The 25000-nt window shown below is 45.8% G+C and overlaps 3 protein-coding genes across 3 annotated transcripts in view; all 3 read left to right on the top strand.

The window, feature by feature from the left end:
• The window catches only part of ablim1a (actin binding LIM protein 1a), a 48147-nt gene extending 28565 nt beyond the window's left edge, over positions 1-19582 (top strand). The window contains exons 7-23 of the mRNA XM_079730085.1: positions 2221-2308; positions 2970-3034; positions 4519-4596; positions 5000-5158; positions 5780-5824; positions 6274-6309; positions 6663-6792; positions 9142-9246; positions 10862-10909; positions 13782-13873; positions 14022-14145; positions 14784-14845; positions 14970-15030; positions 16279-16286; positions 16885-16959; positions 18132-18212; positions 18536-19582. Coding sequence (XP_079586211.1) covers positions 2221-2308; positions 2970-3034; positions 4519-4596; positions 5000-5158; positions 5780-5824; positions 6274-6309; positions 6663-6792; positions 9142-9246; positions 10862-10909; positions 13782-13873; positions 14022-14145; positions 14784-14845; positions 14970-15030; positions 16279-16286; positions 16885-16959; positions 18132-18212; positions 18536-18649 — 1371 coding nt within the window. The 3' untranslated portion in view covers positions 18650-19582. The remainder of the gene's footprint in view (positions 1-2220; positions 2309-2969; positions 3035-4518; positions 4597-4999; positions 5159-5779; positions 5825-6273; positions 6310-6662; positions 6793-9141; positions 9247-10861; positions 10910-13781; positions 13874-14021; positions 14146-14783; positions 14846-14969; positions 15031-16278; positions 16287-16884; positions 16960-18131; positions 18213-18535) is intronic.
• Positions 19583-21517: 1935 nt separating this feature from the next.
• Positions 21518-23436, top strand: LOC307070544 (putative E3 ubiquitin-protein ligase TRIML1; the record flags this gene model as incomplete). The annotated part of the gene is made up of 6 exons (XM_079729049.1): positions 21518-21622; positions 21741-21836; positions 21969-22202; positions 22303-22325; positions 22418-22560; positions 22883-23436. The coding sequence occupies 6 exons, from the start codon at positions 21518-21520 to the stop codon at positions 23434-23436; spliced, it is 1155 nt and encodes a 384-aa protein (XP_079585175.1).
• An 877-nt stretch (positions 23437-24313) lies between these two features.
• LOC307071475 (hyaluronan-binding protein 2) overlaps positions 24314-25000 on the top strand; it is a gene marked incomplete at both ends in the record, with an annotated part of 4950 nt that continues 4263 nt past the window's right edge. Inside the window, 3 exons of the mRNA XM_079730460.1 lie at positions 24314-24373; positions 24659-24815; positions 24965-25000. The exon at positions 24965-25000 is cut by the window's right edge and continues 63 nt beyond it. Coding sequence (XP_079586586.1) covers positions 24314-24373; positions 24659-24815; positions 24965-25000 — 253 coding nt within the window. The remainder of the gene's footprint in view (positions 24374-24658; positions 24816-24964) is intronic.

Genomic DNA, 25000 nt, shown 5'->3' on the forward strand with positions numbered 1-25000 from the left:
GATGTGAATCCTGCACACTGTAGGTGAATGAGTGAATGATGGAGCTTTAGATATTATGCTCATGTACAGAACCACAGAAAGAACCGACACTTTAGTTGAAAGCACAATCTATGGCTTCTCCATCATATGGAGTTTCATGTTTGAAATTGGAAGTGACACGCATCCAAGCAAGTGACACGCAAGTGATCAACACATTTATATGTAACATTTTAAATACTGCATCTCCGGTCAGGATGTTGTGAAAAGTCGATTTGTAATCTCTGCTGTAATCTCTTAACCCCAGAACCAAATACACGCAGAAATAAAATGATTCATCTAACAGATTATTTCATAACCGTACAGATACGCACACGCATGTACGCAGGCACGCACACACACTTACACACACGACACACACACACACACGCACGCACGCACGCACGCACGCACGCACGCACGCACGCACACACACACACACACACACACACACACACACACACACACACAAGCTGACACTAAAGGGAAACTTCATTCCTAAATATTCTGCGTAGCGGTTACGTAAAACACTTATCCTCTAATTCTTAAAAAATGTGTTCCAACCCGCTACAGCTGGAGCCAGTGCTCAGCGCTCAGTGCGGTCATCCTAATGCTAGCTTATGTTTTCACAGACGCTGATCCAATCAGACAGGGGACTTATGTGTTCGTTTAACGGCCGGCTATGATGCCAGCGGTGACCAGATAGCCTAACAGTAATCCATCTCTAACGCGGCCCATTATGACAATAGGAAAATACCTCAGCGTCTGACCCCTTGGGCCCCCGCCAATGGATCAGTAGAGCTGGAGGCATCGCTGTTGGTCTGATCTCTAATCACCCAACCCCCCCCCCCCCCCTCCAAGGTCAACACATCTCGTAGGCCGAAGCCATCCGTACCGCACGTAGCGGCAGCTGAAAGCGAGGAACGGTTTCATAGCTGATAGCGTATCGTGCTCTCTCCCCTGTGATGGGAGGATTACACACTAGGCCCTGTGTCACCACTTTGAAAGTAAAATGTGTATGCAAATGAGAGGCTCTTATTCCATTAAGTGAGTGGGTGCCACTTCCCCGAGCGCTGAAACACTCTCACAGGCTGTTGTATTTTTAGGTGTAGTGGGCAGAGCAATTTGGCTATTTATCTCTCACAGGTCAGCACACGTTGAAGCTAGTACTCCGGCCCAGGGTTTCATAATAGCTTTATGTGAGGTTTATTTTTGCACATGTTTTTTTATGTGATCTGGCACTAGCTTTACGCTGGTACTATTTGAAGACTAGGTATTGAGAAGAGCTTTCATCTAGGCTTATTTGATAATAGTGGTGACTCAATGGGAGAATGTAAGGATTTATATATAACGTTTTGTTTTTGATTAATCATAAATATAGATGAACGTACACTACACACACTTGTAACTGAGTTTAAACTGAGGAAAAGGGATTCTTAGACCTAGTTTACCTATTATTGACCTATTACTTTTGGTACATTTACCTCTCAAAATGAATATCCGAGTTGAGCTTTCAGTATTCCTTGAGCTAGCTTGACCTAGCTGCAGTTCCAGCCTGATAAGGAACACAATGTACACAGTGAAACCTTCCTGGATGGACAGCCTTTATTTAATTTATTAATTTCACCTTTATTCATCCAGGTGAGGTCGGTGAAACATGCGTGACCTTTCAACCGGCAACACATATAAATATACATACATAGATATATCGACATGATCATAATGTATACAAGTGAAACAATTCCATAAGTAAGTACATATAACATTGACAATTAAAAAAGTCATACAAATCCAAATAATACAAATGAAATAGAAATAAATACAAATCAATGAATAAATACTTAATAATAATCTTTGGCTGCCTTTGCGTTGCCAGGTTCTGGGCGGTCTGAATCAATCTGCCTTCACAGGGAACAATAGCACTCGATCTCATGCATGTCCACCTCACACATTTAGCTACAGCTATTCTCACGAGCTGAGGCTAATGGAAGTGGCAATATCCTGTCCTTGACTGTGACCGTGGTGTGTATTGTGTGTCCCTCTCTCCCTCTCTCTCTCCCCCTCCCTCTTGCTCTCTCTCTCCCCCTCTCTTTCTCTGCCTCTCTCCCTCTCTCTCTCGGTATCTTTCCCTCCCTCTCTCTCTCCCCCTCTCTCTCACTCTCTCTCCTTATCCCTCTCTCTCTCTCTCGCTCTCTCTCGCTCCAGGCAGGGGATAAGCACTACCATCCGAGCTGTGCGAGATGCAGCAGGTGCAACCAGATGTTCACAGAGGGAGAAGAGATGTACCTGCAGGGTGAGAGACACCGCCCACCTTCACATTGAGTCCTTATTCCTAACATCAGAGGGTCTATCGGTGTAGCTTCCTGTTTCGGACCAGTTTAATGTTTATGTGATTCCCTTCAGGAACGCACTTGTATCTTCCACCTATTTAAAAGTATTCCTTCATCTAGCATGTGTGTTTCTGAGCTATACCACCTTGTGTGTGTGTGCGTTTGTGTATGTGAGTATGTGCGTGAATGGTGTGTGTGTGTGTGTATGCGCTCATGTGTGTTCGTGTTTGTGTGTGTGCCTGCGTGAATGGTGTGTGCGTCAGTGCCTGCATGCATGTGTATGTGTGTGCGTTCGGGCGTGAACGATGTGCTTGTGCGTGTGTGTGTTTGTGTGTGTGTGGGTGCGAAAATTGTCTTTGCGTACGTGTGTGTGCGCATGCGTGTGTGTGTATGCGCTCGGACGTGTGTGCGTGCGTGTGTTTGTGTGTGTTCATGCCTGTGCGTGTGTGTGTGTGTGTGTGTGTGTGCGCGTGTCCTCTTCCTGTACTCGTTCTTCTCTTGGGGGGGTGCTGGTGTATCATCAGGCCAGTGTGATGGTGTAATGGTGTGGTGGTGTGGTAGGGGTGGTGCTGGTTCTACGCCCGGTAGAACCCCCTCATTCAGACGACCTCTGTGTCTCCTCAGGCTCCACCGTCTGGCACCCGGGCTGCAAGAACACCACCCGGACGGAGGAGAGACACAGGGAGCGGGTAGGAACCTCCACCCACGCGCCTCCGTCCACCAACACCACCCTGTTCTCCTCTCGGCTTATGTGTTTAGATTGAATGTATCTGCAATTAGTCTATATAAAAGAATGACATATATAGATATGCTTTATATATATAATATAATTATATACATTATATATGTATATATATATAGAATAATACAAATGACTCAAATAATTAAAATAACAATATAATAATATTATTATTCATTATAATAATAGTAATAATAATGATAGAGATAAATAATAATAGTGTAAAAAAAACATAATCTATGTATTTGTAACTTTTTTTATAAAACTATTCTGTAGAAACCAAAAAAATAGCAAATGGGACTCTGCTCTAGTAATTCCTGCCGACTAGGCAGTACAGCAGGGTCTCCTCTGAATGTGTGTGTGTGTGTGTGTGTGTGTGTGTGTGTGTGTGTGTGTGTGTGTGTGCGCGCGTGTGTGTGTCTCTGTGTGTGCGTGGTCCCCCCTACACAAGCTCAATGTCACACAATGTGTGTCTTTGTGTACAGCATAAGTGTGTTGCTGGCATGGCCGCTGCTGATGTGCGCGTGGAATCCTGTTGTTTGGACATGTCCTCCTTTTGACATGTGTATAGACACACGTGTTTGTGTGTGTGTGTGTGAGGGAGCCGTGTGTGGCGATTCACAGCCCCATGTGTGATGTCCTGTGAACCTCCCCAACCCCCTCCCTCTCCCCCCACCCTCCCCCTTCGTCCACAGCTCTTGCCTCCGTCCCTCTTACACCTCCAAAATACAGAAAGGCAGGTACTGTATTCGCTATTGGCTATGAGATGGCATCTCATCCTCCCCTCCGCGGTTTCCGCCGTGCACATAGCAACACACGGCCGCACTGCACGCTGCCCTCTGCTGGCGGCAGCCTGCAGTGCGCCTTCGCCCCCGCCCGTCATTGGGAGAGCTCTCCATGCATTCCCCTGCCCCATGCACCATATCGCCTTGTCTGGAGCTCCTCCACACCTTCACCCCCACGCTCACGCTGGAGGTGCATGGATACAGTCTCGATTAAAACACGCCATCATGGAGCCGATTCAAAGGAAAAGTAATCGACCCGGGCCGAGCCGAACATGCATTGTGTTTAGATTACAGCTGCCATTCAAAGCTCTTCATTCCTCATCCATAATGGATCCCCAGTCACGGGCACTCATTCACTCTGCAAACACGGTGAAACACGGGGGACGACAGCAGAGGGAAGATAAGCGATAGGGCTGACGTTTCCCTATTAGAACGGTGGGCGCGGTCACATTCCTCAGCCTTTCTCTCAGGAGGAGTCGGAGGGAGGCTGCGTTCAGTGTCAGAGGCGCTCAGTAGTGAGATAACCCAGGATGGATGTATTGTATCGGACGGCCGGGCAGCGGTTGCTTGGGACAGAGGAGCCGTTTGAACCACACAAACTCTGTGTGGTTTCCTCCTGTAACCGGCGGCCTGTGCTTCCTTTTTGCAGCCTACGAGGTCTTCATCAGAGAGTGTGTGTTCCCGACCTGGTTCAAGCATACCTGGCTCACCGGGTCATACCATATATGTGAGTCCTCTGCTGCCACGCCCCTCTTCTCCAGCGTACTGCAGTGCTGAACTACACCCACATGTTGAACCCCTGACCTCTAATTCATGCTGTAGTAACTGGCTAGCATCCTCTGTTCCTAAAACTGCAGTTGCCAAGAAGAGTTGCATAGGTTCATCCTGTTCAGAAGTGACTGATGAAATGCTTGAACGATCATTGAGACTCCCACAATGTCTTTTTTTGCAACATTTTACTGTAAAACGTAAATACAGTAGATTTCTGTTTATTTTGATGTACAATTTCGCTGTAAATGTACATCAAAGTGTAAAAGTGCATCCGGGTTTTTTTCCAGTGATAACCCTGCTATGTTCTGTATCTGTGTGTGTCTGTCTGTGTGTGTGTGTCTCTGGTTTTGTTCCTGTAGGCAAAAGTAGACAATGAGATCCTTGATTACCGAGACCTAGCTGCCATTCCCAAAGTCAAAGCCATTTATGACATCGAGCGTCCGGACCTCATCACATATGAGCCCATGTACACCACGTCCCTGGACGAGAGGGACGAGAGACGTGAGAGCGTTGGAGAGGTAAATCCACCCGTCACCTGGACCGCACTTCAACCCCGCTTCTCTTTTTGAACCACTTTGACAAAGAAATTACATTTAAGAGTTAATGGGAAACATTTACATTTACATTTTTTACATTGAAGGCATTTAGCAGACGCTTTTATCCAAAGCGACTTACAATAAGTACATTTGTTAGAAGAGGGAGAAACAATATAAATCGCTGTCGGTACAGTAAGGATGTTCATAGAGCCATGTGCCAAGCACTTACAATCGCTAGGTTGTTAGTGCATTCCCTGTATACAACAAAGATAGCTAGGATAAGATGCTACACAATACTGGTACTATTTTTAAGTGCCAGGACGTACAACGTACAATAAGTGCGTAAGAGGGGTGTTGAGGGTTGGTTCACAATGAGATGATTTTGAGAGAAAAGTATCCCTAGGTTTTAATTCTTTAGATACTTATTGGTCTAAACGTTGTTGAACTAAAACGATGGCTTCTGTGAGAATGTTGACATGGTGTAGGTTTAGATAACCGAGACGGCAGCAGCATCCATTAAATGGTTCCCTGTTGGGTTAAGTGTATATCCCTGTCAATAAAGTTGCACCGATTTGACCGGAACCTTCTTGACTCCCATCACAGCTCCACACAGCCAGGAGGGAACGCTCTCCTCTGCCCGACGACAAGGTAAGACTCACTCTCTGTCTCCATGGCGATCATTACATTCTTTTTTCCCACCATAAAGCCACAGAAAATGTCAGAGAGGATCCCTGTGGGTCACGTCCCAGGAAACCATCAAGAGTTGAGTTGCAGGGAATTTGCTTTTGAACGGTTGGAGAAGGTCAGACTGAATCCAAATGTTACTATATTTGGGTCATGAGGCTGGATTCTCCTGTGTTCAGCATTGAGGTTCAGGTAGAATGAAATTTAAATGATTTAAGGTGCAACATGGTCCTTTGAGGATTCCTATCTTGTGTATCATCTATCAAAAACACCAGATTATGTTAACATTATTTGAATGGATTCCGACCATGGTCTATTCTACATAAAGCTCTATAGGACATGTCTCCTGTGACCCATTTTAAATTGAATAAAAAACACCATCCTACTAAATCACATTGTTTATTATATTCCAGCCCTCAAGAAATTTGTCACCAACACCCCCTGCTGAGGTGAGTCGAAAGATTTTTCAGATAGCATATTTCCTTAAGGTGCATGTGTGTGTATCATTGTGTGCGTGTGTGTGCCTGCATGTGCGTGTCCGTGTGTGCGTGTCCGTGTGTGCGTGTGTGTGTGTGCATGTGTGTGTGTGTATGCGTGGGTGTGTGTGTGTTTGTTTCGGCGTACGCGTGTTGGTGTGTGCTTAAGCACGGTCATGCATGTGTGGTTGTGTGCATGTTTGTATGCGGTTGTGTGTGTGTGTGTGTGTGTGTGTGTGTGTGTGTGTATGTGTGTTTGCATGCCTGTGGGTAACACAGCTTTTTGTGTGTGTGTGTGTGTGTGTGTGTGTCCTTCCTCACCACAGGGCTACTGCGACAGGAGAGAACGCATCCTCCATCGCTCCACCAGTCAGGGCTCCATCGGATCACCCGTTTATAATCGCCATGGTTACATCCCCACCCTGTCGCGGTCCCCGCAGCATTTCCACAGGCCGGGTAAGTACGGTGCTACGCCCAACAAGGGCCCCACACAGGCCTCACCAGGGCCCAACATGGGCCCCACACGGGCCCCACACGGGCCCCACATAAACATATCAACGCCTTGCTCCGGAGAGTCAGAGTCCAGACCCTGAGGGCGGTGTAGTGCAGTAGGCCTGCCATCAGGGCGGTCTCGTGGACAGCCTGACTGCTGATAGTTGTCAGGGTGTTCCTGGCCCCTGCTCGGGTCTTAAGACTGGTCACTGTTGCACGTCGCCATAACAACAGGGTGAAATTATCTCGGTTCATCTTATCTCGCGATGAAAACGCACCCCCGCCGCGAGATTGTGAAAGTGGGCTAAGGTTTTCAAACTCGCAAGACCCTCTGTCTCTCTCTCTCTCTCTCTCTCTCTCTCTCTCTCTCTCTCTCTCTCTCTTCGTTGCTTTTCCATGTTCCGTCCTTTTGTATGGAGCAACGTAACACTTATCTGCTGTTATTTTGTTAACATTATCTCACACTACAGAATCCTTTAACAAAATGTCTGCTCTCCCGATAACGCGGATGATATAACACAAACATGTCCTTTGTACTAGTCTTTACTCGATCCTTACCTTCTCCCTCATCGCTCTGACCGGTTCCTGCCGGTTGTTCCCAGCTCCGAACAGCGCTTCCGCTTTACGCTTGATTTCTAGATATCTTGGTACCCTCGCTCTCTCTCTACTTCGCTTTATTTTGTCCTTCACCTCCTCTTGACTCCTCCCCCTGTCTCTCATCCCCCTCATGCCTTCACACCGACGGCCCCCCGACCACACCTCCACACCCCCCACTACCTCTACCTCCTCCCCATGCCTGCAGAGGCTCTGACAGGCATGCAGAAGCTCTGCTCCTCTCTGTGCAGTAACAGTGTGGGCTCCAGAAATAGTGAATCCCGCCCAACCTCCCCTTTCAGACACCACTTCCTCCCCCATAGCCAAGGTAAGGGCCCCGCTTCTCCTGTCCTCACCTCACCTCACCCCCCCCCCCTCTCCCCATCGCTCCTCTCCTTACCTCAGCTAACCTCTCCTCTCCTCCCCTCCGGTCTCCTGCTCACCTCTCCTCAACTCACCTCTCCTCTCTTCTCCTCTCCTCTCCTCTCCTCTCCTCTCCTCTCCTCTCCTCTCCTCTCCTCTCCTCTCTTCTCCTCTCATCCCCTCTCCTCTTCTCTACTCTCCTCTCCTCTCTCCTCTTCCCCTCTCCTCCCCTCTCCTCTCCTCTCCTCCCCCCTCCTCTCCTCTCTTCTCCTCTCCTTACCTCAACTCCCCTCCCCTCTCCTCTCCTCTCCTCCCCCCTCCTCTCCTCTTATCTCCTCTCCTCTCCTCCCCCCTGCTCTCCCCTCCTCTCCTCTCCTCTCCTTACCTCAACTCATCCAACCTCTCCTCTCCTTACCTCTCCTTACCTCAACTCACCTCTCCTCCCTTACCTCACCTCACCTCTCTCCCACCCCACCCGTCCAGCAAGACCCCTCAGTCGCCGTAGCCTCCATCGCCAGCCTCCCCCGACACCTCTCCATCACGCCCCAAACACCCCATCCCACCCCTATAGCTTGTCCAGTTCTGTGTCCACCTCATTTGATTACAGGCAGGAAGTGATGTCATGAACATCCATCAAACGCATCCATCAATCGGAAGTCGACATTTGATAATAATCCAACCCACTTAAGAGTGGTTTCTTTCCTTTAATGCATGGACCAGCATGCATGCATGCATTAACTTACAGAGTGTGTCTAACCCTGCTCTAATGATAGGACTGCACCAGCCTTGTGCCTGCACATTAAAAGACTGTCCGTCTCACATTCCGTGTATAAAACGATGTTGTAGAGCATGAGAGGCAGGGCTGCATGGTGGGAATTATTTTTATGTTTTATCAAACCAAAAACATAAAGAGAACAGAGCTAAAATGCTTTTGAGTTGCTCTGATGCATGCCCGTCATTTCTCGCCACTGAACACGAACCACTGTCTTAGGCACTGTTCTGCATGATGACGTTCACTAACAAACTAACCGAACAATCTTCAGTTCAGGGCAAATATCTCCTGGCACCGCCAATATAATTAGTCCTTTTACTACCCATAATATTCATATTACTCATATTAATATTCATATGACTCATATCACTATTATTCTCCTCGATGTTATTATTATTATAAATATTAAAGTGAATATAATTAACCTTAGTATTATAATTGGGGCCGCTGTGCCCTGGTGTCTCTGGCCTCAGGCCAACCAGCTCTGTGTGGTTGTGGGCTCCACCTCCCACCCTCAGGCCCCATCCTGTCTGTGGTCCGCCCAGCTTACCCTGTGTTGTGTTGATTCCTTTGACCACCGGGAGGCGCTGACCCGCCCAGCGGCCGGAGCTCTCCCCTCCCCCTCAGGTGTGACAGCCGGCCCGTCACCCCGCCTCTCTCTCAGACCCCTAAACATTTCCACCTCCCAGGTACGGTATGGAGCCGGAGCGCACCCTGTCCCTGTCTGACACCCTCCCCCCTTCTCCCCCCTTCTCCTCCCCCTGGCACAGCTCTCTCTCCCCCCGCTGTGGTCTCTCAACCTCTCTCATTCTCTCTCGATCGTTCTCTCTCACTCGGTCTCTCTCTCTCTCTTTCTCTCTCTCTCTCTCTCTCTCTCTCTCTCTCTCTATCCCTCTCTCTCTCTCGATTGTTGTCGCTCTCGCTCTGTCTCTCTCTCTTTCTCGCACTCTCTCTCTATCTCTCCCTCTCTATCTCTCGCTCTTTCGCTCTCTCTCTCTCTCTCTCTCTCTATCCCTCTTTCTTGATCGTTATAGCTCTCGCTCTCTCTCTCTCTCTCTCTCTCTCTCGCACTCTCTCTCTATCTCTCCCTCTCTATCGCTCGCTCTTTCCCTCTATCTCTGTCTTTCCCAATATATCTCTGACTGTCTCTCTTTCTGGGTCTTTCTTTTGTCCCTCAGTCTCTCTCCTGTTCTTTCTGTCTGTGGTCGTTCAACCTCTCTCCCCCCTTTCTCTCTCTCTCTGATAATATTCCTACTTAATTTTAAGTCTGCAGTTTCCATGTGATTTAGGTGATATGTTTTCATAGCTTGATTTAAGTTAAATGTTATCTGGGGGATATTTTGAATTTATTATCAACAAATGAAATGCAGACACCTAAAATTAACTTTATCTCTATTTCCTTCTTCTTTCTCTCTTCTTAAATCTTTTTTTAAATTTCCCTTTCTCTTGCTTTCATCGTCCTCCTCCCTTTATATCCCTGTATTATTTAATCAACCTTTTAGTCTTTTGCATCTCCTCTCCTTACTTTTATTCTATAAATAACTTGGAAACACATTTTGGAACTACTTATTAGTTGCGGGTGCTATTTTTTTTAAAGCTCTTTCAAAACGCAAACCTTTTAAACCAACCGTTAGCCATTCTTGATTACTTAGGTGATGTGTAACGTGACATGCCAAGAAGTTAAACACTATTCCCGGGCTTCCCGTCACAAAAACCCAACTGTGTATTCAGTATAATTCTCCAACATACAGCGTCGAAGGTGCTGCTCCACCTACCTGGTGACAAGCATCAGGTAGGACTCAGGTAGGAACGTGGCCATGGCACTGCTTAGCATCTTAGCATCTTAGCATCATAGCATCTTAGCCTGACACTACGGATTGACAAGACGCCCCTATGCAGACGGAATGTAAGAACATATATGATGATGAGTACACAGTCTTAAATCTACGACCACAATATCAAACTATTACTAATTTTGAGCGAATGAATTCAGGAGAGTTCACGACTGAATTCTGTACATTCTCAGATGTATGTTGTTTGGAGACCATGTGCATATGGGCCTAGTTCTCTGCATCCACTCGGTCGAGGGAATGCGGAATCCTTTTTGTTTTCTGAGAATCTATCCGGCTTCCCCCCCCCCCTTAAATCATCGTCATCATCATCATCTTCGTCATGGCTTCAACGTTTAACCCTGTGCCCCTGTTATCCTCCATGTCTAGCACTGATATGCTAATGCTTTCCTGTGTACACGACTTTATGTTCATTCCTTTTGTATCATTTTGTCTGAATTGGGTTTGTTTTTAGATCAAGGAAGCAACATCTACCGAAAGCCGCCAATCTACAAAAAACACGGTACTTTTACTTTTCACTCTTCTTGGTTTTTCTCATCCTGTTTGTTTCAGCGGCTCCTAGAGTCACAGGAGGACAGAGACAGCGTTTTAAACGGACACTTAGTGTGACCAGGAGTGTGTTTCTTTTTGTCTGTTTAACCGCCCCCTCCTTGTCTCACTGTATGAACACTGTTTGAAGTCTCTCTCCCATCTCGTTGTGTACTGCAGCACACCACACACCAAACGACACGCAAACCGTTCTGTAAACGTCGCTATGCCAAACGAAACAAGTCAGGTCTCAGCCAGACATCCAGTCTTCAAACCGTCCCTGTTTCTTTGTCTTTATATTTGTTTTTTTATTGACACAGAGCAATATCATGGTAGTATAAATAAACTACAGTTTACGAACTGACTGAAGGCGTTTTGTAGAGGACTTTCCATTGCACTTGGTTAGTGCAAGATACTTAATGTAATCCATCCATCAAAAAACATTAATCAAATAAACCAGAAATAATCTTGTCAGAAAATAAACAAGAAAAATGTGCTTTACTTCTGCAGATCAAGTCAAGTAAATGATCACACACAGACAGAATTTTGACATCCTTATTGTTTCCATGAGTATCTTAGATGACAACAATGAGTATTGTCATTTCAATGGCTCATTTTAAATGCAATCTGTGCAGGAATTTTAGTCTTAAACTTTATAGACAAATGAATACACTTTATTCAAGACAACCAAATAGGAGTAATATCTGCCCTGCCCTGACCTGAAAGAAACAGAACAGGCTCCAAACAATGTTGACTGACTGAGCTCACTTCTCTTCAGCTTGTTGTCAGAAGACCGATTTAAAGGCTGGATTCCCCGCGCTGACTGGCTTATTATGATTGGTCGTCAGCGACGCGCTGTCGGGGACGGATTCATGTTCCCCACTCAGAATCACGCACCCCCCGCGCTCAGCCTGTCACACACACACACACACACACACACACACACACACACTCACACACTCACACTCACACTCACACTCACACTCACACACTCACACACGGACGAGGATGATAACTGTATTCTTTACCTTTACCTTGAGACCCCGAGCCCAAGATGGGTAGATCAGTTACCATGGTTACCGACCTAGACACACCTGCACTAGCGCCCCCCAGCAAGTGCGCTGATGACATCATCAGGTCCGCTACCTTCCCCGCCGCCCACGCCCCTTGTCGGGACGACAGCCCGCAGGGTGGGGGGGGCGACCTGTGGCCCTACTCTCTGGCTGCGTTAGGTACAGTAGGCTCCTGATGGGCATGCTCGCACCCTCTGACCACACCCACAACCCCTTAACCACGCCCACAACCCATTCACCACTCCCACCTTCCCTAACCACTGCCACCACCCCTAAACACTCCCACCTTCCCTCAACCACTCCCTCTATACCTTAACCACTGCCACCACCCATTAACCACACTCACCACCCCATAACCACATCCAAGCCCCTTAACTACACCCACCACTAATTGACCACCCCCACATCCCCTTCAAAACACTCATCATTCCTTAACCACACCCATCACCCCTTAACCACTCCCCCCTTAACCATTCCAACCTCCAACCTACTCTTAACACCTCCCACAACCAATTTACCACTCCCAACTCCCCCTCCACTATTCCCACCACCCGTTAACCACTGCCACCACCCGTTAACCATTCCCAACTACTCCACGACCACTACCCCAAAACCACTCCCACCAACCATTAACTGATCCCACCAACCCTCAACCACATCCACCACCCCTTAACCACACCAAACGCTCATTTACAACTCCCACATCCCCTTTACCATACCCACATCCCCCTAACCACCCCTTAACCACGTCTAGCCTGCCCCCCTTATATGGCACGCTATTCTTCGTACTATAGCTTATGCCCTTCCCTTGGTCACTCTTTTGTTTACATGCATTCCACACAGTGCTTTTTAACACAGTCTTTACATGATATAGCTTTGCCTTTCTGCCTTGACCTTTTGCCTGCTTAGTGTAGTTTTCAGTTCAGTTGCTTCGTTGCCCCGTTTCTCCATGCCTGATGCTCCGGCGATAACGTCTTTGCTGTAAACCTATCACAAGCGCGCTCTCATTCCTGCTACCGGCGCATACTCTGTATACCTTATGTATACTCAATACTGCCACAAATGACTCGGACAGAGATAACTGAGACTGACTTCAAACTGACCTTTTGTCTGTCTGTCCTGCATCGTTCCGTTGTTTTGTGTATTACACATTAACGATCTGCAAATCCTATTTGCGCAGCACCTAGCTCGATGGGGTCCGCCTGATCCAGGTAGATCAACGGTCCCCTCTTGTTGTCTGTTGTCTTGTCTGGTCACCTCTGTCTCACATTTGTGTTCTCTCAGCACCCTGTTACACACTATTACTGCACTGGTGCATTCTCCCTGCAGTAGTCGTTGAGCAACGTGAATGCAGCAACTATCGGGTGTGTCATTGCGATTGAATGTCGATTCCAGTTTTTATGACGGGTGCATTTCATCTACAGTAGCAGTATGGTTTGGTGGCTTTGATGCTATTTCACGATTGCTTTAGATAAGAACTGTAAAACCCCCAACCTTGATTCAAAGGGAGTGCGGTTTTGATAATAGTGTAAAAAAAAAAACAACGTTTTTTTATAAAACTATTCTGTAGAAACTTAAACAATAGCAAATGGGACTCTCTGCTCTAGTAATTCCTGCTGACTAGGCAGCACAGCAGGGTCTCCTCTGAATGTGTGTGTGTGTGTGTGTGTGTGTGTGTGTGTGTGTGTGTGTGTGTGTGTGTGTGTGTGTGTGTGTGTGTGTGTGTGTGTGTGTGTGTGTGTGTGTGTGTGTGTGTGTTACTGGGACTTTCAGGGTCAGGAGGAGAGGGAAGGAGGAGGTCAAGAGAGGAGGATGAGGAGGAGGGCTTGAAAAGAAAACTGCTACAAGAAGAGCACCTCACCAAGGTCTGACACACACACATGCACATACACGCAAAAGCACACGTACACACATGCACACACATACACACACACACACACACCTAATACAAGCAATTTGTTTTAAAACAATAGTGTTAGTTTATGTATGTGTGTGTGTATGTGTGTCACACAGATCCAGTCGGGTTTGGGGAAACTGATCCTGAAGGAGGAGAAGGAGAAGGAGCAGAGCCGGGAGCGCCACTCACGCAGTGTCTCGGCCCAGCGCTATGACCCCAAGCCGTCCAACTGTGAAGCCGGTAAACACTCCTCCCCTAGTGATCTTACCAGAGATCAGACTAGTGATCAGACTAGTGTTCGTACCAGAGACCGTACTAGTGATCAGACTAGTGATCAGAATGGGGATCAGACTAGTGATGAAACTAGAGATCAAACTAGAGATCTAACAAGTGGTCAGACTAGAGATCAACCTAGAGATCAAACTAGTGATCTTACCAGAGATCGTACTAGTGATCAGACTAGAGATCAGACTAGGGATTAAACTAGAGATCAAACTAGAGATCTAACATGTGATCAGACTGGAGATCAACCTAGAGATCAAACTAGTGATCTTACTAGAGATCAAACTAGTGATGAAATCAGAGATAGAACTAGTGATCAAACTAGAGATCAAACTAGTGATGAAACTAGTGATCACACTACTGATGAGGACCTGTTATGTATTCTGCTGGGTGGCCACTCTCAATGTGAAGCAGAGAAGGTGCTAATACAATGAAGGCTGTATGTTTTTATAGTGCTCTAGACAGCATGCTATTTATTATGATATGTCAGTTCTTAACCAGGTTGTGAACATGTGTGTTGTGTTGTGTTGCATAAAACTTGGCTACGATTTCAAATGCACAAATCCAAATGTAAGTCGGACATTTGAATCTTTCAGAGCCAACCTCTCCCTCAAAAACGAACTCTCTCCCTGGGTACGGAAGGAACGGCCTGCATCGGGTGAGCTCTTCAACACCAGACACCTCAGACACCTGAACATCCTTACAACAACGCCAAAGCGTATCTCATTACAAGTCACTCAATGCCCCTTCGTCTAATGGTCTGTCTATCTCCATCCCTGCAGCCCCAATCAACAGACTTCACTCAGTACAACAGCTACGGCGACATGTGTGGAGGAGGAAGAGGTGAGAGCCGCTGAAATAGAGACACTCTTGCTTTCTCGGGATAACGTTGGCTATGGCTGTTGGCTATGGGCGGTCTGAAGACTGAATGGACTCATGTCAGTGTGAAATGATGAATCAGTCGCGGTGTGACAGCGAGCGCCCCAGGATGTAGAGGATGTTTATTTGTTTTCAGTCACGTGGTTTTGTTGATTTGTTGACCTTAATGTTGTGTTGTGCCATCTTGCCTGTCAAACAACGTCCCGGTAGGCGTCGGGACATCTTGATGAGGATTTATGTAAAAAAAAAATAAAGAAAGAAATGTCATAAGGCTTGCGGTCGACCGACCAAAAACTGATCGCCGTGCTGCTCTTCCAACCCATATCTACAGCGATCCAATGATAGTCTCCGACTACCCGACCCGTCACCAACACAGTTCACAAAAATGACTTGAGTGTACGTGGTCCTTGATGTATCAACACGTATGTTACCATGGTTTGCGTTGCAAAAAATACCTGCATTGCTTATTTCTATGACCAATGTATTGTATATAATTGTACTGTACATTGGTATTATGTAATATATACAGCATATGTATAATGTGGCAGAAAACAGAACCCCGTGCAAAATATTTGTTTGCATGATGAACGAGATAGCAAGCATTGAATTTAAAAGAGTCGCATGAATCTCAAACTGAAAGCTTTTACCCGGTCCTTGTGTTTTTAGTCCCCTGTAAAACCTATTCAGTGGTCATTTATATTAATGAGATGATTACAATTACTGTTTCTTGCTTTGCCTCGGTAAATGTATTTGGTCAAAAGCATGCATTGTTTCGCTTTAACTCATGCACTTTCATAAAATCTTGCCAAAGTAGTCAACATTTCTGAATTGTCATCCAAAAAATAACAAAATAATGGTCTAAGTAACAAATTAAATGTGTCATGAAAGCTTTTTCAATTACAATTGATCAAACGATTACATTGCACAACCAGGAATGTTTCGTTTTTCAGCCTGCGTCCTTAACCAAACAACCCTTTCTCCCATTGGATGGAGAGTGGTTAAAAGACACGCCATCCTCAGCTATGAAAGAAATAAGCTATTTAACGAAAACAAATATTCCACACGGGCGAGGTTTGACAGGCAAAATGGCATCACCTCAATGGTGTGAGCGGTACTGTGAGAGATAGGAGCCTGCTAGGTGGACGGTGGACATTTTGTATCAGGACAACCATTAACCGTGAGTCTCATTTTCTGTCCCATTTTGTCCTGCAGAGTTTCAGGTATGTCCTTCCATCTGCTTTCTCACCTGGCATGCCTCTCACCTAGCATCGTAGCCTACTGTGTGCTTGCTTGTGGCGCGCCAGAGACACCTCTTCCGCCCCGCTCCCTCTCCCCACCCCCCACCCCACAACCCTTTCCAACTGCACCTCGGCCACTACCGCTAGACGCTTGCGCCGGTGGGGGATTAGTGGTCACTACATGGGGAGTGCAGTGCAGCGTTTTGCAGGCGCACTGCACTGTGCCGTACTCTGTGCCCCATACGCAAGTCAACACAGGCTCCTCGTCCGTAGATGTCTGTACGTTCTGAGTTCTGTGTGTCATTTGGCCATGTGATCTAGAAGGGGGAACCTTGTCGAAAAGCCCTGGCAGATATTCAGCGAAGAACCAAAAAACAAAACATGATTTGAAGAGAGATAAAAAAAAATCCAACCACTGCCCATCTTACAGTCATATCACTACTTTCGGATGAACCCCGATCGATGACTTGTTCCATCCAGTAGACGTAGTAGTGCCCGGGTTCATTTGGTGTAGAACTATTGATGCCATTCATGGAGTCCCCTTCCACTCTATTACATGTGTGTATGTTCTATTCTTTAGCACATTAAGGATGGTCGTGCCGCCCTTGCAAGGATGGACAGGGGAGTATCAATGCCCAATATGTTGGAACCAAAAGCAAGTATCCCCTCATCGTTTCTGTGTTGATGAAAAAGCCTGTAATTGAACGTTGACATGTGATCAATACCTAAACCAATGCGTCCGCGTGTAAGACAACCCCCGGTTACCTGTTATATATGCAACATCACCCTTACTACATCGACAATACAAGAAGGCATGAGATAATCAAGAACAAAGAGCGAAACACAAATCTGCAAATATACAGTATATCCCAAACAATGCAATGTTAAAAATAAACAACCTCAAAGAGGTTGTGCCATGAGATGAGATCTGACATGAGATTTAGTAAAAAATAATACAAATATTGAACCTCCATCTGGCCCTTGGAGGAGAGAGGATCTATGTGGGAGATCTAGGGTCTAAACAGGAGGGACTTCCCTGAGCCGACGGTCTCTCTCTATACAATCCGCCTCCTGGTCAAGCATGTCCCCTGGGGAGCCGTCACCTTGTAGCGCTCTGCATGCGGCTTTTCCATGATCATCCACTCAGCTTGGACCCCCAGGGGGGCTGGACGCTCCTACGCAGCACACAGCACCCCGCCCCCCTCCCCCCACAGCACCCAGACACGTCTGCCATCCAAACAACTTACATTGTTTACTATATACCTCCTCCGGTATATAATGAGGCCGTCATCAGTAGATATGAGTGAGTTGGTTTATTATCGAGCATTTCAAATATACACTGACCACCCCAACAACACCACGGCCCTCTTGCTTAGAGGGAAATAATAAAGGTATTCTTCTGGCTCTGATAGCCTCTGATTAGCAGGACACTATTCACCAACACCAGGCAGAGTGAACCAGTCCCTTTTTAAGTCGTCCACCACACCGTTAAGTCAAACTGATTGGACAACGTCATGTGACACTTTGCCTTTTCTCTTCCTTGATCTACTGCAGCTTTTTTTTTGCACCTAAATAATATGCACACCAATGCAGCACTTATTAACACCCCTCTCACTTAACACCCCTTTCGACCTTTGACCCTCGAACTCTCACAAACACACTGTTTCCCCCCCCCCCCCCCCGCCCCCTTATTCTCGTCTCACTAATGATAACAGCAGTGTACAGCAGTAGTGTGACGTTTGTGTCTCAGTAGAACTTCACTTGTTTCTAAAGTGACTTCCTCCCAGGCTCGGTGTGGCGTACTGACTCAATGTCTTCCTCCTGAAGGTGTACCCCTATGAAATGCTCATGATAACCAGTAGAGGGAGAGCTAAACTGCCCAGGGAGGTGGACAGAACCAGACTGGAGGTATCAAACTTCCTCTCCCCCCCCCCCCCCCCCCGTACCGCAATTGATACTGGATTTGATGTGCTTTTGTGTATAAATAACATGCCGCATACCAGGAATACATTTGACTAACATAGAAGAAGGAATGTGCAAAATCCATTGCTTCTTGTTGTTTATTATTTTTTTCTGTGACACATCCTCCCTCGCTTTTGTTGCTTTTCTCGCTAACCACCGTCCCCCTCCTCCCCCCCCCCTTCCCCTTCCCTCCCCCCTTCTCCTCCCCCTCCTTTCTTTTGTTTTGTTCCCCCTATTTTATTTTTCTCGACCTCTCTTCTCAATTTTAGCGCCACTTAGCTCCTGATACGTTCTTTGACATCTTTGGAATGGAGATCCAGGAGTTTGACATGCTTCCTCTGTGGAAACGCAACGACATGAAAAAGAAGGCCAAACTCTTCTAGCGGTCAGGACAGCATGCGCACACTCTGTACGCTCATTCAGAGACGGACACGCCAACAACTGTACTCTAGGTGTAGGGCTTTTTGTCTTTCTTCATTTCTTTCGCTTCGTTTTGTTTGTTTTCGGCCATTCTTTGTTTTTTTGGGGGGGGGTTATGTATGGCATAATCAAGGAAGCAGAGAAATGGATCCTTTTTTTTTCCTGAGGCTTCAAAATGGGGACTGAGAGCTGATTGGTTGATTCAGGCGGCGTCAGATGAGAAGTAAATGGGAATTACAAAAAAATTCAAAGATTGAAAATGAATGAAAATGGGGGTCATGTTATTGTATTATTATTATAAATTTGATATTTTGCGCTTATTTTTCTTCGCGCTTTGCTTTGAATGGAAATGCTTTACTTTTATTTTGGTTCTCTTGCTTGTTTGTTCCTACTCTTTGTTGCTGTTGATTCCTGTAGAACATTGTAAGTATTATAGAATTTCATGGCCACCATTATGTCCATGCGATGGGCTGTAGTACTGGGTCACTTTAACCTCCTCACCCGATCTAAAGGCACCCCCATCCCAGTACCGCCTGCTGGTGATAGTGAGTAGTAGGGCTCGGTGAGTCTTCAGATAAAGAAGCCACTGGCCAGCTCGTCTACTCACTCATTTACTGGATACAATACCACAAAGGCTGACTTACTCATGGACACTGTTCTATCCCCAGTCAACTATGTACATGCCATGCTATTCTGACCCCTGACGAAAAACACATCTAAAATCTCTTGTCTCTTCTCAGGCTTTCATAAAACATGGCCAGATCCTTTCCCTGTTCAGTTGTACTGGGAGGATAGTGCACTATCGAGGTATTGCAGTCCCGTATCAAACGTAATCTAAACTAGATTTTAAAAAAGAATACCCAAATGTAAGGAGCAACTGTATTTGAAATTGCTGTTTTATAAATAAAACTCACACTGCCATTTGTTGTATTGAAATCTAAGCCAATAAAGCTTGAAATCACCTTAATCCACATGGTCTGCAGCTGTACCGAAAGCATCCTCTGCCTGAATTATTTTCTCTGGTTTGATGCTTTGGGTTTTATCCATGACCACAACATCCTTAAACTAAGGTAAGGGGGATAACATTGGGTTTTTGAGATGGCACCAGACCTGGAAGATTCACACTCGCACAACCCACAGAATTCACAGGATTCGTGGCTATATGAGTACATTTATGGTGATATTTTTGATGGAAAGATTCATCTTTGACACAGAATCATCTTCTAAATATCCCAGGGAAGCTTTTCAATGAATGAACAAGAAAACAATAATTATGTTGTAAATATGTAGACTGTAAAAATTTACAATTCATACTTAAAATAAATCAACTGTATGGACATATCATGGTAATTTAATTAGTTTATAACAAACAACGAAAGCCAGGGCCTGTGATTGGACTTGTGGTCCGAGCACTGATTGAATAAAGTACATTTCTCATTCATTATTTTATTTCATCATGATTAAGTCAATCAATTACATTTGTGTGGAAAATGTCTTCTTACCTGCTTCACTTCAGTGCATACTTCTCTATACATTTACATAAACCTGAATCTAATATGTTATTATCCATTATTAATAACTCCCTCTCAGCTTTGTTAATTTTCTAATTAGAAATAGACTCAATCGGTTTTAATAATCATTTTCCAGTTCTAGAGAAGTGAACAATGAACAGCCAAATAAACAAGTATTAGTAATGTAAATACATTATTATAAGGTTGGTAAATGCTACCAGGGAGGCGGTAAGCACTGAATGCCTGACTGCAGGTGATGCAGCAGGGGAACAATTCTCTCAAGTTTCCATTACTTTTTGGACTTTCCATTTGTATATAAAGGCCTACACATTGGATTGCGACATTTCCATGATCATTATAAGCTAATTGTTACTTGAATGACCACATGTTTCAAGTCAATTTAAAGGTACGATATGTGACATTGACACAGAGCGTTTAAAAAGGGTATTGCATTTCCTGCTCCACATTATCAAAGTGTGTCGTCTCTGGCTGGCCCCTCCCACTCTGACCCGAAGTTCACGCGTTTTGCCAGGTTTAGGACACCACCAAATCGAGCTCAAGCAAGCCGAGAGCAACATAATATTTTAAGACGATTGCACTTACATCGTTTTACAATGACAAGCGACGACAAATCCTGCACTGTAAATTCATTAGCTAATGTATACATTTTCAATTTATTTATTGTTTGCAATGAACAATAAATAAACCAGCTCATGCGGCATCTGCCTAGAAATCCTTCAGGGGCCCTGAGCCGTCTCCATCGGTTGTTTAGGTTGGGTAGAATCTAGCACAGTCGCAGTGGATCCTGTTTGTTTGCTTGCTTGCCTTGGCTGCAGCCCGCTGTGTTTGTGGGTCAGTTTGTTTCATAGGTGCCAACCCCGGGGGACGGTGAATAGTGACTCACAGGCCAAAACAAAAGCAAACGTTACCAACCAGAACAGCATTTCACAGGAGAACATACTGGCTGTTTCAATGTGGTCTGAGATGCCTGTATTTCGACTTGGCATGGTTCTTTAATCTCTGATGACATATTATGGTCATTAGTTTAGTACAGTGCATTTGTTACATGTAGCTCCTTAAATCAAATACACAGATTCAATATTTGCAAAATTTCTCAATACTGACTATACAACTCACTCCCAGTAGAAAGATTTTTTTTTAAGATATTGAATGCATATAATGACATCATTATAATAGCATACCAAAATAGACTTTCTCATAAAAACTTCCCATCCAAAGACTGCATTAGCATACTTGAATGGTTTCAAGCTCATCCCGTTAGCATAGAAAACACATAGTGTTGCATTATGAGTAACTACCATGTCTAAAAGGAACTACTCAGCATTGGAACAGAGCAGAAATGAACCAGACATGCTGGCCACGACTACTCATACTATACCTCACATAGATTTTCCTTTCCAGAAGGTAAGGCAGTGGAGAAAAAGGCTAAGAATCTATGTCATTGTCCTAGCGCTTCTAGGCTCATGTACTCGATAGATTTAACTAGAATCACGTAAAATGTCTCTGAAAACCCTCTCCGCAGGAGACGCTAGAAAGACGTCGGGAGTGCCTAACACGACAAAGAGACGCAGTCAAACACAGACTGAAGAATCTGGCCACGCGCCAGTCAAAAATCACAGTAAGACCTTCCAGACTGTTCCAATACTATCCCTCGTTGGTTGTGTAAACTGTAAGATGTTAAATTCTGTGTACCGGATGAAGCGATCCCATGTACCTGACCCCAGTGGTGGATGACTTGTACTTGCCTCAGAGGAGGTCTCTGGCCATAAAGGAGAGCATCATCAGGAAGTATGAGGAGCTCCAGAAGGTTCTGGAGGAGGACCTGAGGCTCACGCTGGCCTTCCTTGATGTGCAGGAGCGAGCGGCCGTCTACGCCCTGGACGGACTCATGGAGAGCAACTGCTCTCTCATCCAGGAGATAGAGCAGGACCTGGCCAGGACCACTGCCCAAATGGCCCAGGAGGACATGCCCACCGAGGAGATGGTAACAACATTTACAATTCAGGAATACATCCATACATGTATTCTCCAATTTCGTCCTGACTTTTGTCCTGACTGCCTCTTGTCTGTCTTACCCTCCACAGCAGGAAACAGAGATCGTGAAAAGGTATGTTGTAGTAGCCAATCACATGGTTCATCCTCCATCCTACAGAACTGGTCCAGCTTTTTCACCCTCTTTGTTGACATCCATCTCCTCAGGATCAGCCACCTTCTCAACAGCACAGACCCCAGCAGCGTTAGCCTGGATGAGGCCATGGCAGACCAGATCCTCAGCCTGACCGACCGCATGTTCCAACTCATCCGATCCCAGACGCCAATCACCAAGCAACTCATCAAGGCCTGTAAGTCCAACACCGACAATTGGGTGATCACTTTGCTACATATAGTTGAACAATAACCCAGTTAATCGGTGTACGTATAATATAGTATGAGTATGGGTACTTTAGTTGTGGCCAACATGTTTGCTTAATTTCTGTTCTCTTCAATGCTGAGTATTTCATTTTAGACATGGTAGCTACCCATGATGCAACACAGTGTGTTTGGTATGCTAGCGGATGAGCTGGAAACCATTTAAGTATGTGCTAATTCCGTCTTTGGATGGGCAAGTTGTTACGAGAAATGCTACTCTGGTATGCTATTATAGGTGTTGTTATCGTCCCTCAGATTCCAGCCAGGTGTCCCTGGACCCGGAGACGGCCCACCCCAAACTCCTCATCTCGCCCGGGGGCGACCGCGCCACCTACACGCAGGCCTGGCAGGAAGTGGCCGACCTCCCGGGGCGCTTCGACAGCACCCTCAATGCCATCAGCCTGCAGGGCTTCAGCGACGGCCGCCATTACTGGGAGGTGGACGTGACTGGGAAGACCTACTGGGAGCTGGGCCTCACCTACCCCACCATCGCCCGCAAGGGCAACTCCGAGGACTGCTGGCTGGGGCGGGGAAAGGAGTCCTGGTGCGTGGAGTTCTTTGACGGCGAGTACACGGCCTGGCACGGCGGCGTCCCCCACCAGCTTCCGGTCACGCGGCGCTTCCGGCACATCGGGATACTGTGCAGTTTCCCCGCAGGAATGGTGACATTCTTGGGGGCTGACGACATGACCCCGCTGTTCTGCTTCTGCGCCGGAAGCTTCACACACCCACTGCACCTGGCGGTGTGTCCGGGACATGACCACAACGGGGCAAACGTCAACCCCATCGTGATCTGTAGCGTGACTTGACCAACCCTTTGTTAGGCTTTGTAGTGTGCTGCTATTGATGTCCCTTTTTTCCTGTTTTATCTGGAAAGTCTTATGAGTGGAATTGCTGATCGGTTTATTGTTGGTTGGTTATTTATCGTTGTTGATTTTGTTTGGGTTAACTTTATCGGTCACCGGTTCGTTCTATCAAAATCCAATTTCTGAATATAGATTTGAAACAATAATGGAATTTAGATTTGAAACAATAACGGTTTAGTTAAACCTAAACCAGAAAAGTTCTTGGAATTTAGGGCTGCTGTAGAGTCCTGGGCGGTATTCAGTTGATTGCAATCTGCAACCTCACCTCTAGATGCCACTAAATCCTACACACTGCGCCTTTAAATCAATCTCGCCAATATCAGCAGGTGACTTTAAATGGATGGGCCAATGTCTACATTCAAACAGATCATACGCTCTTTACCAACATGTACTCTGGAACGTTTGCAATGACCTAAGTTGCACCCACCTGCTCATTTTCACTCGATTTTAAAATGAAATACAAAGGGAAAACTGAGAAAAGGCATAAAATGCCCCATGGGTTTGTAAGTTGTATTGTAAAAAAATGTGTAGCTAAACTAAATTCTGTTTCTATTTTATCAAATAAAATAAGAGAAAATAAAGATAAACCTATTCCACTAAAAGTGAAAAATCAATACAACTGACTCAGCATCAGCCACAGATACAACCGTCCACCTTTCAAAGGTTAGTGTCCCTGTGCAAATGTTTGTCTTGTAAAAAGCGACCGCTTTAATGACATAAATGTCTGCCGAACGACTGACAGTGTAAGCCTCGGAGGACCTACCAGATGCTTGTCCTTTGATCGTTCAACTGTCATACACGTTCTGGATCTACTGCCATCATGAAGCTGGGGATCCTGTTGTGTCTCCTCTTCCTAGTGGTGCTCATTCTACCTGCTCAGGTGTGTATCATGACATACGCTTTGGTGCTTTTGGTCACGCACTGACTTTGAAACCAGTGAACACCGGTGTTGAATCCCATTGAATTGGATTGCTCGTCCCTGTGTTTGATAATAAGTGATACCTTCAATAAAAAAAAGCTTAGTATTAAGCTTGAATGGATATCCTGTTTTTTGTTTTATTGTACTTAAAAAAAAAAAAGATAGTTAAGCATTATGCAAGATGTTTAATGCATAACACATGCTGCATGTTAATAATGTGATATACTTGCATTTTTCTTTATTTAGCCGAAAAAAGACGGGCACGGAGACGGACACGGAGAGGGAAAGGAGGCTGAACGCAGACACGGACATGGGCACAGGCACGGACGTGGACGTGGACACGCCGGCAAACACCACGGCAAACATGCAAAGAAGTACACAGGGGTTACAGAGCTTTTGGCAGGTATTGGCTTTCATTCTTGCTTTGCACCGGTTCGTATGAACTGCAGTGATATAAAGAAGATGTGTTCTCTCTGTTGCTTCGATAAATGTGCGAAAGCCACTGAGCCGCAAGCAAATATCGCAAGTCTAAACACGAGCAACATGTGTTAGACCTTTTCTTCGAGGTCAGAGATGTCTTGGATGAAG

Source organism: Pollachius pollachius, assembly GCF_949987615.1.
Source record: "Pollachius pollachius genome assembly, chromosome: 2".
Classification (NCBI taxonomy): domain Eukaryota; kingdom Metazoa; phylum Chordata; class Actinopteri; order Gadiformes; family Gadidae; genus Pollachius; species Pollachius pollachius.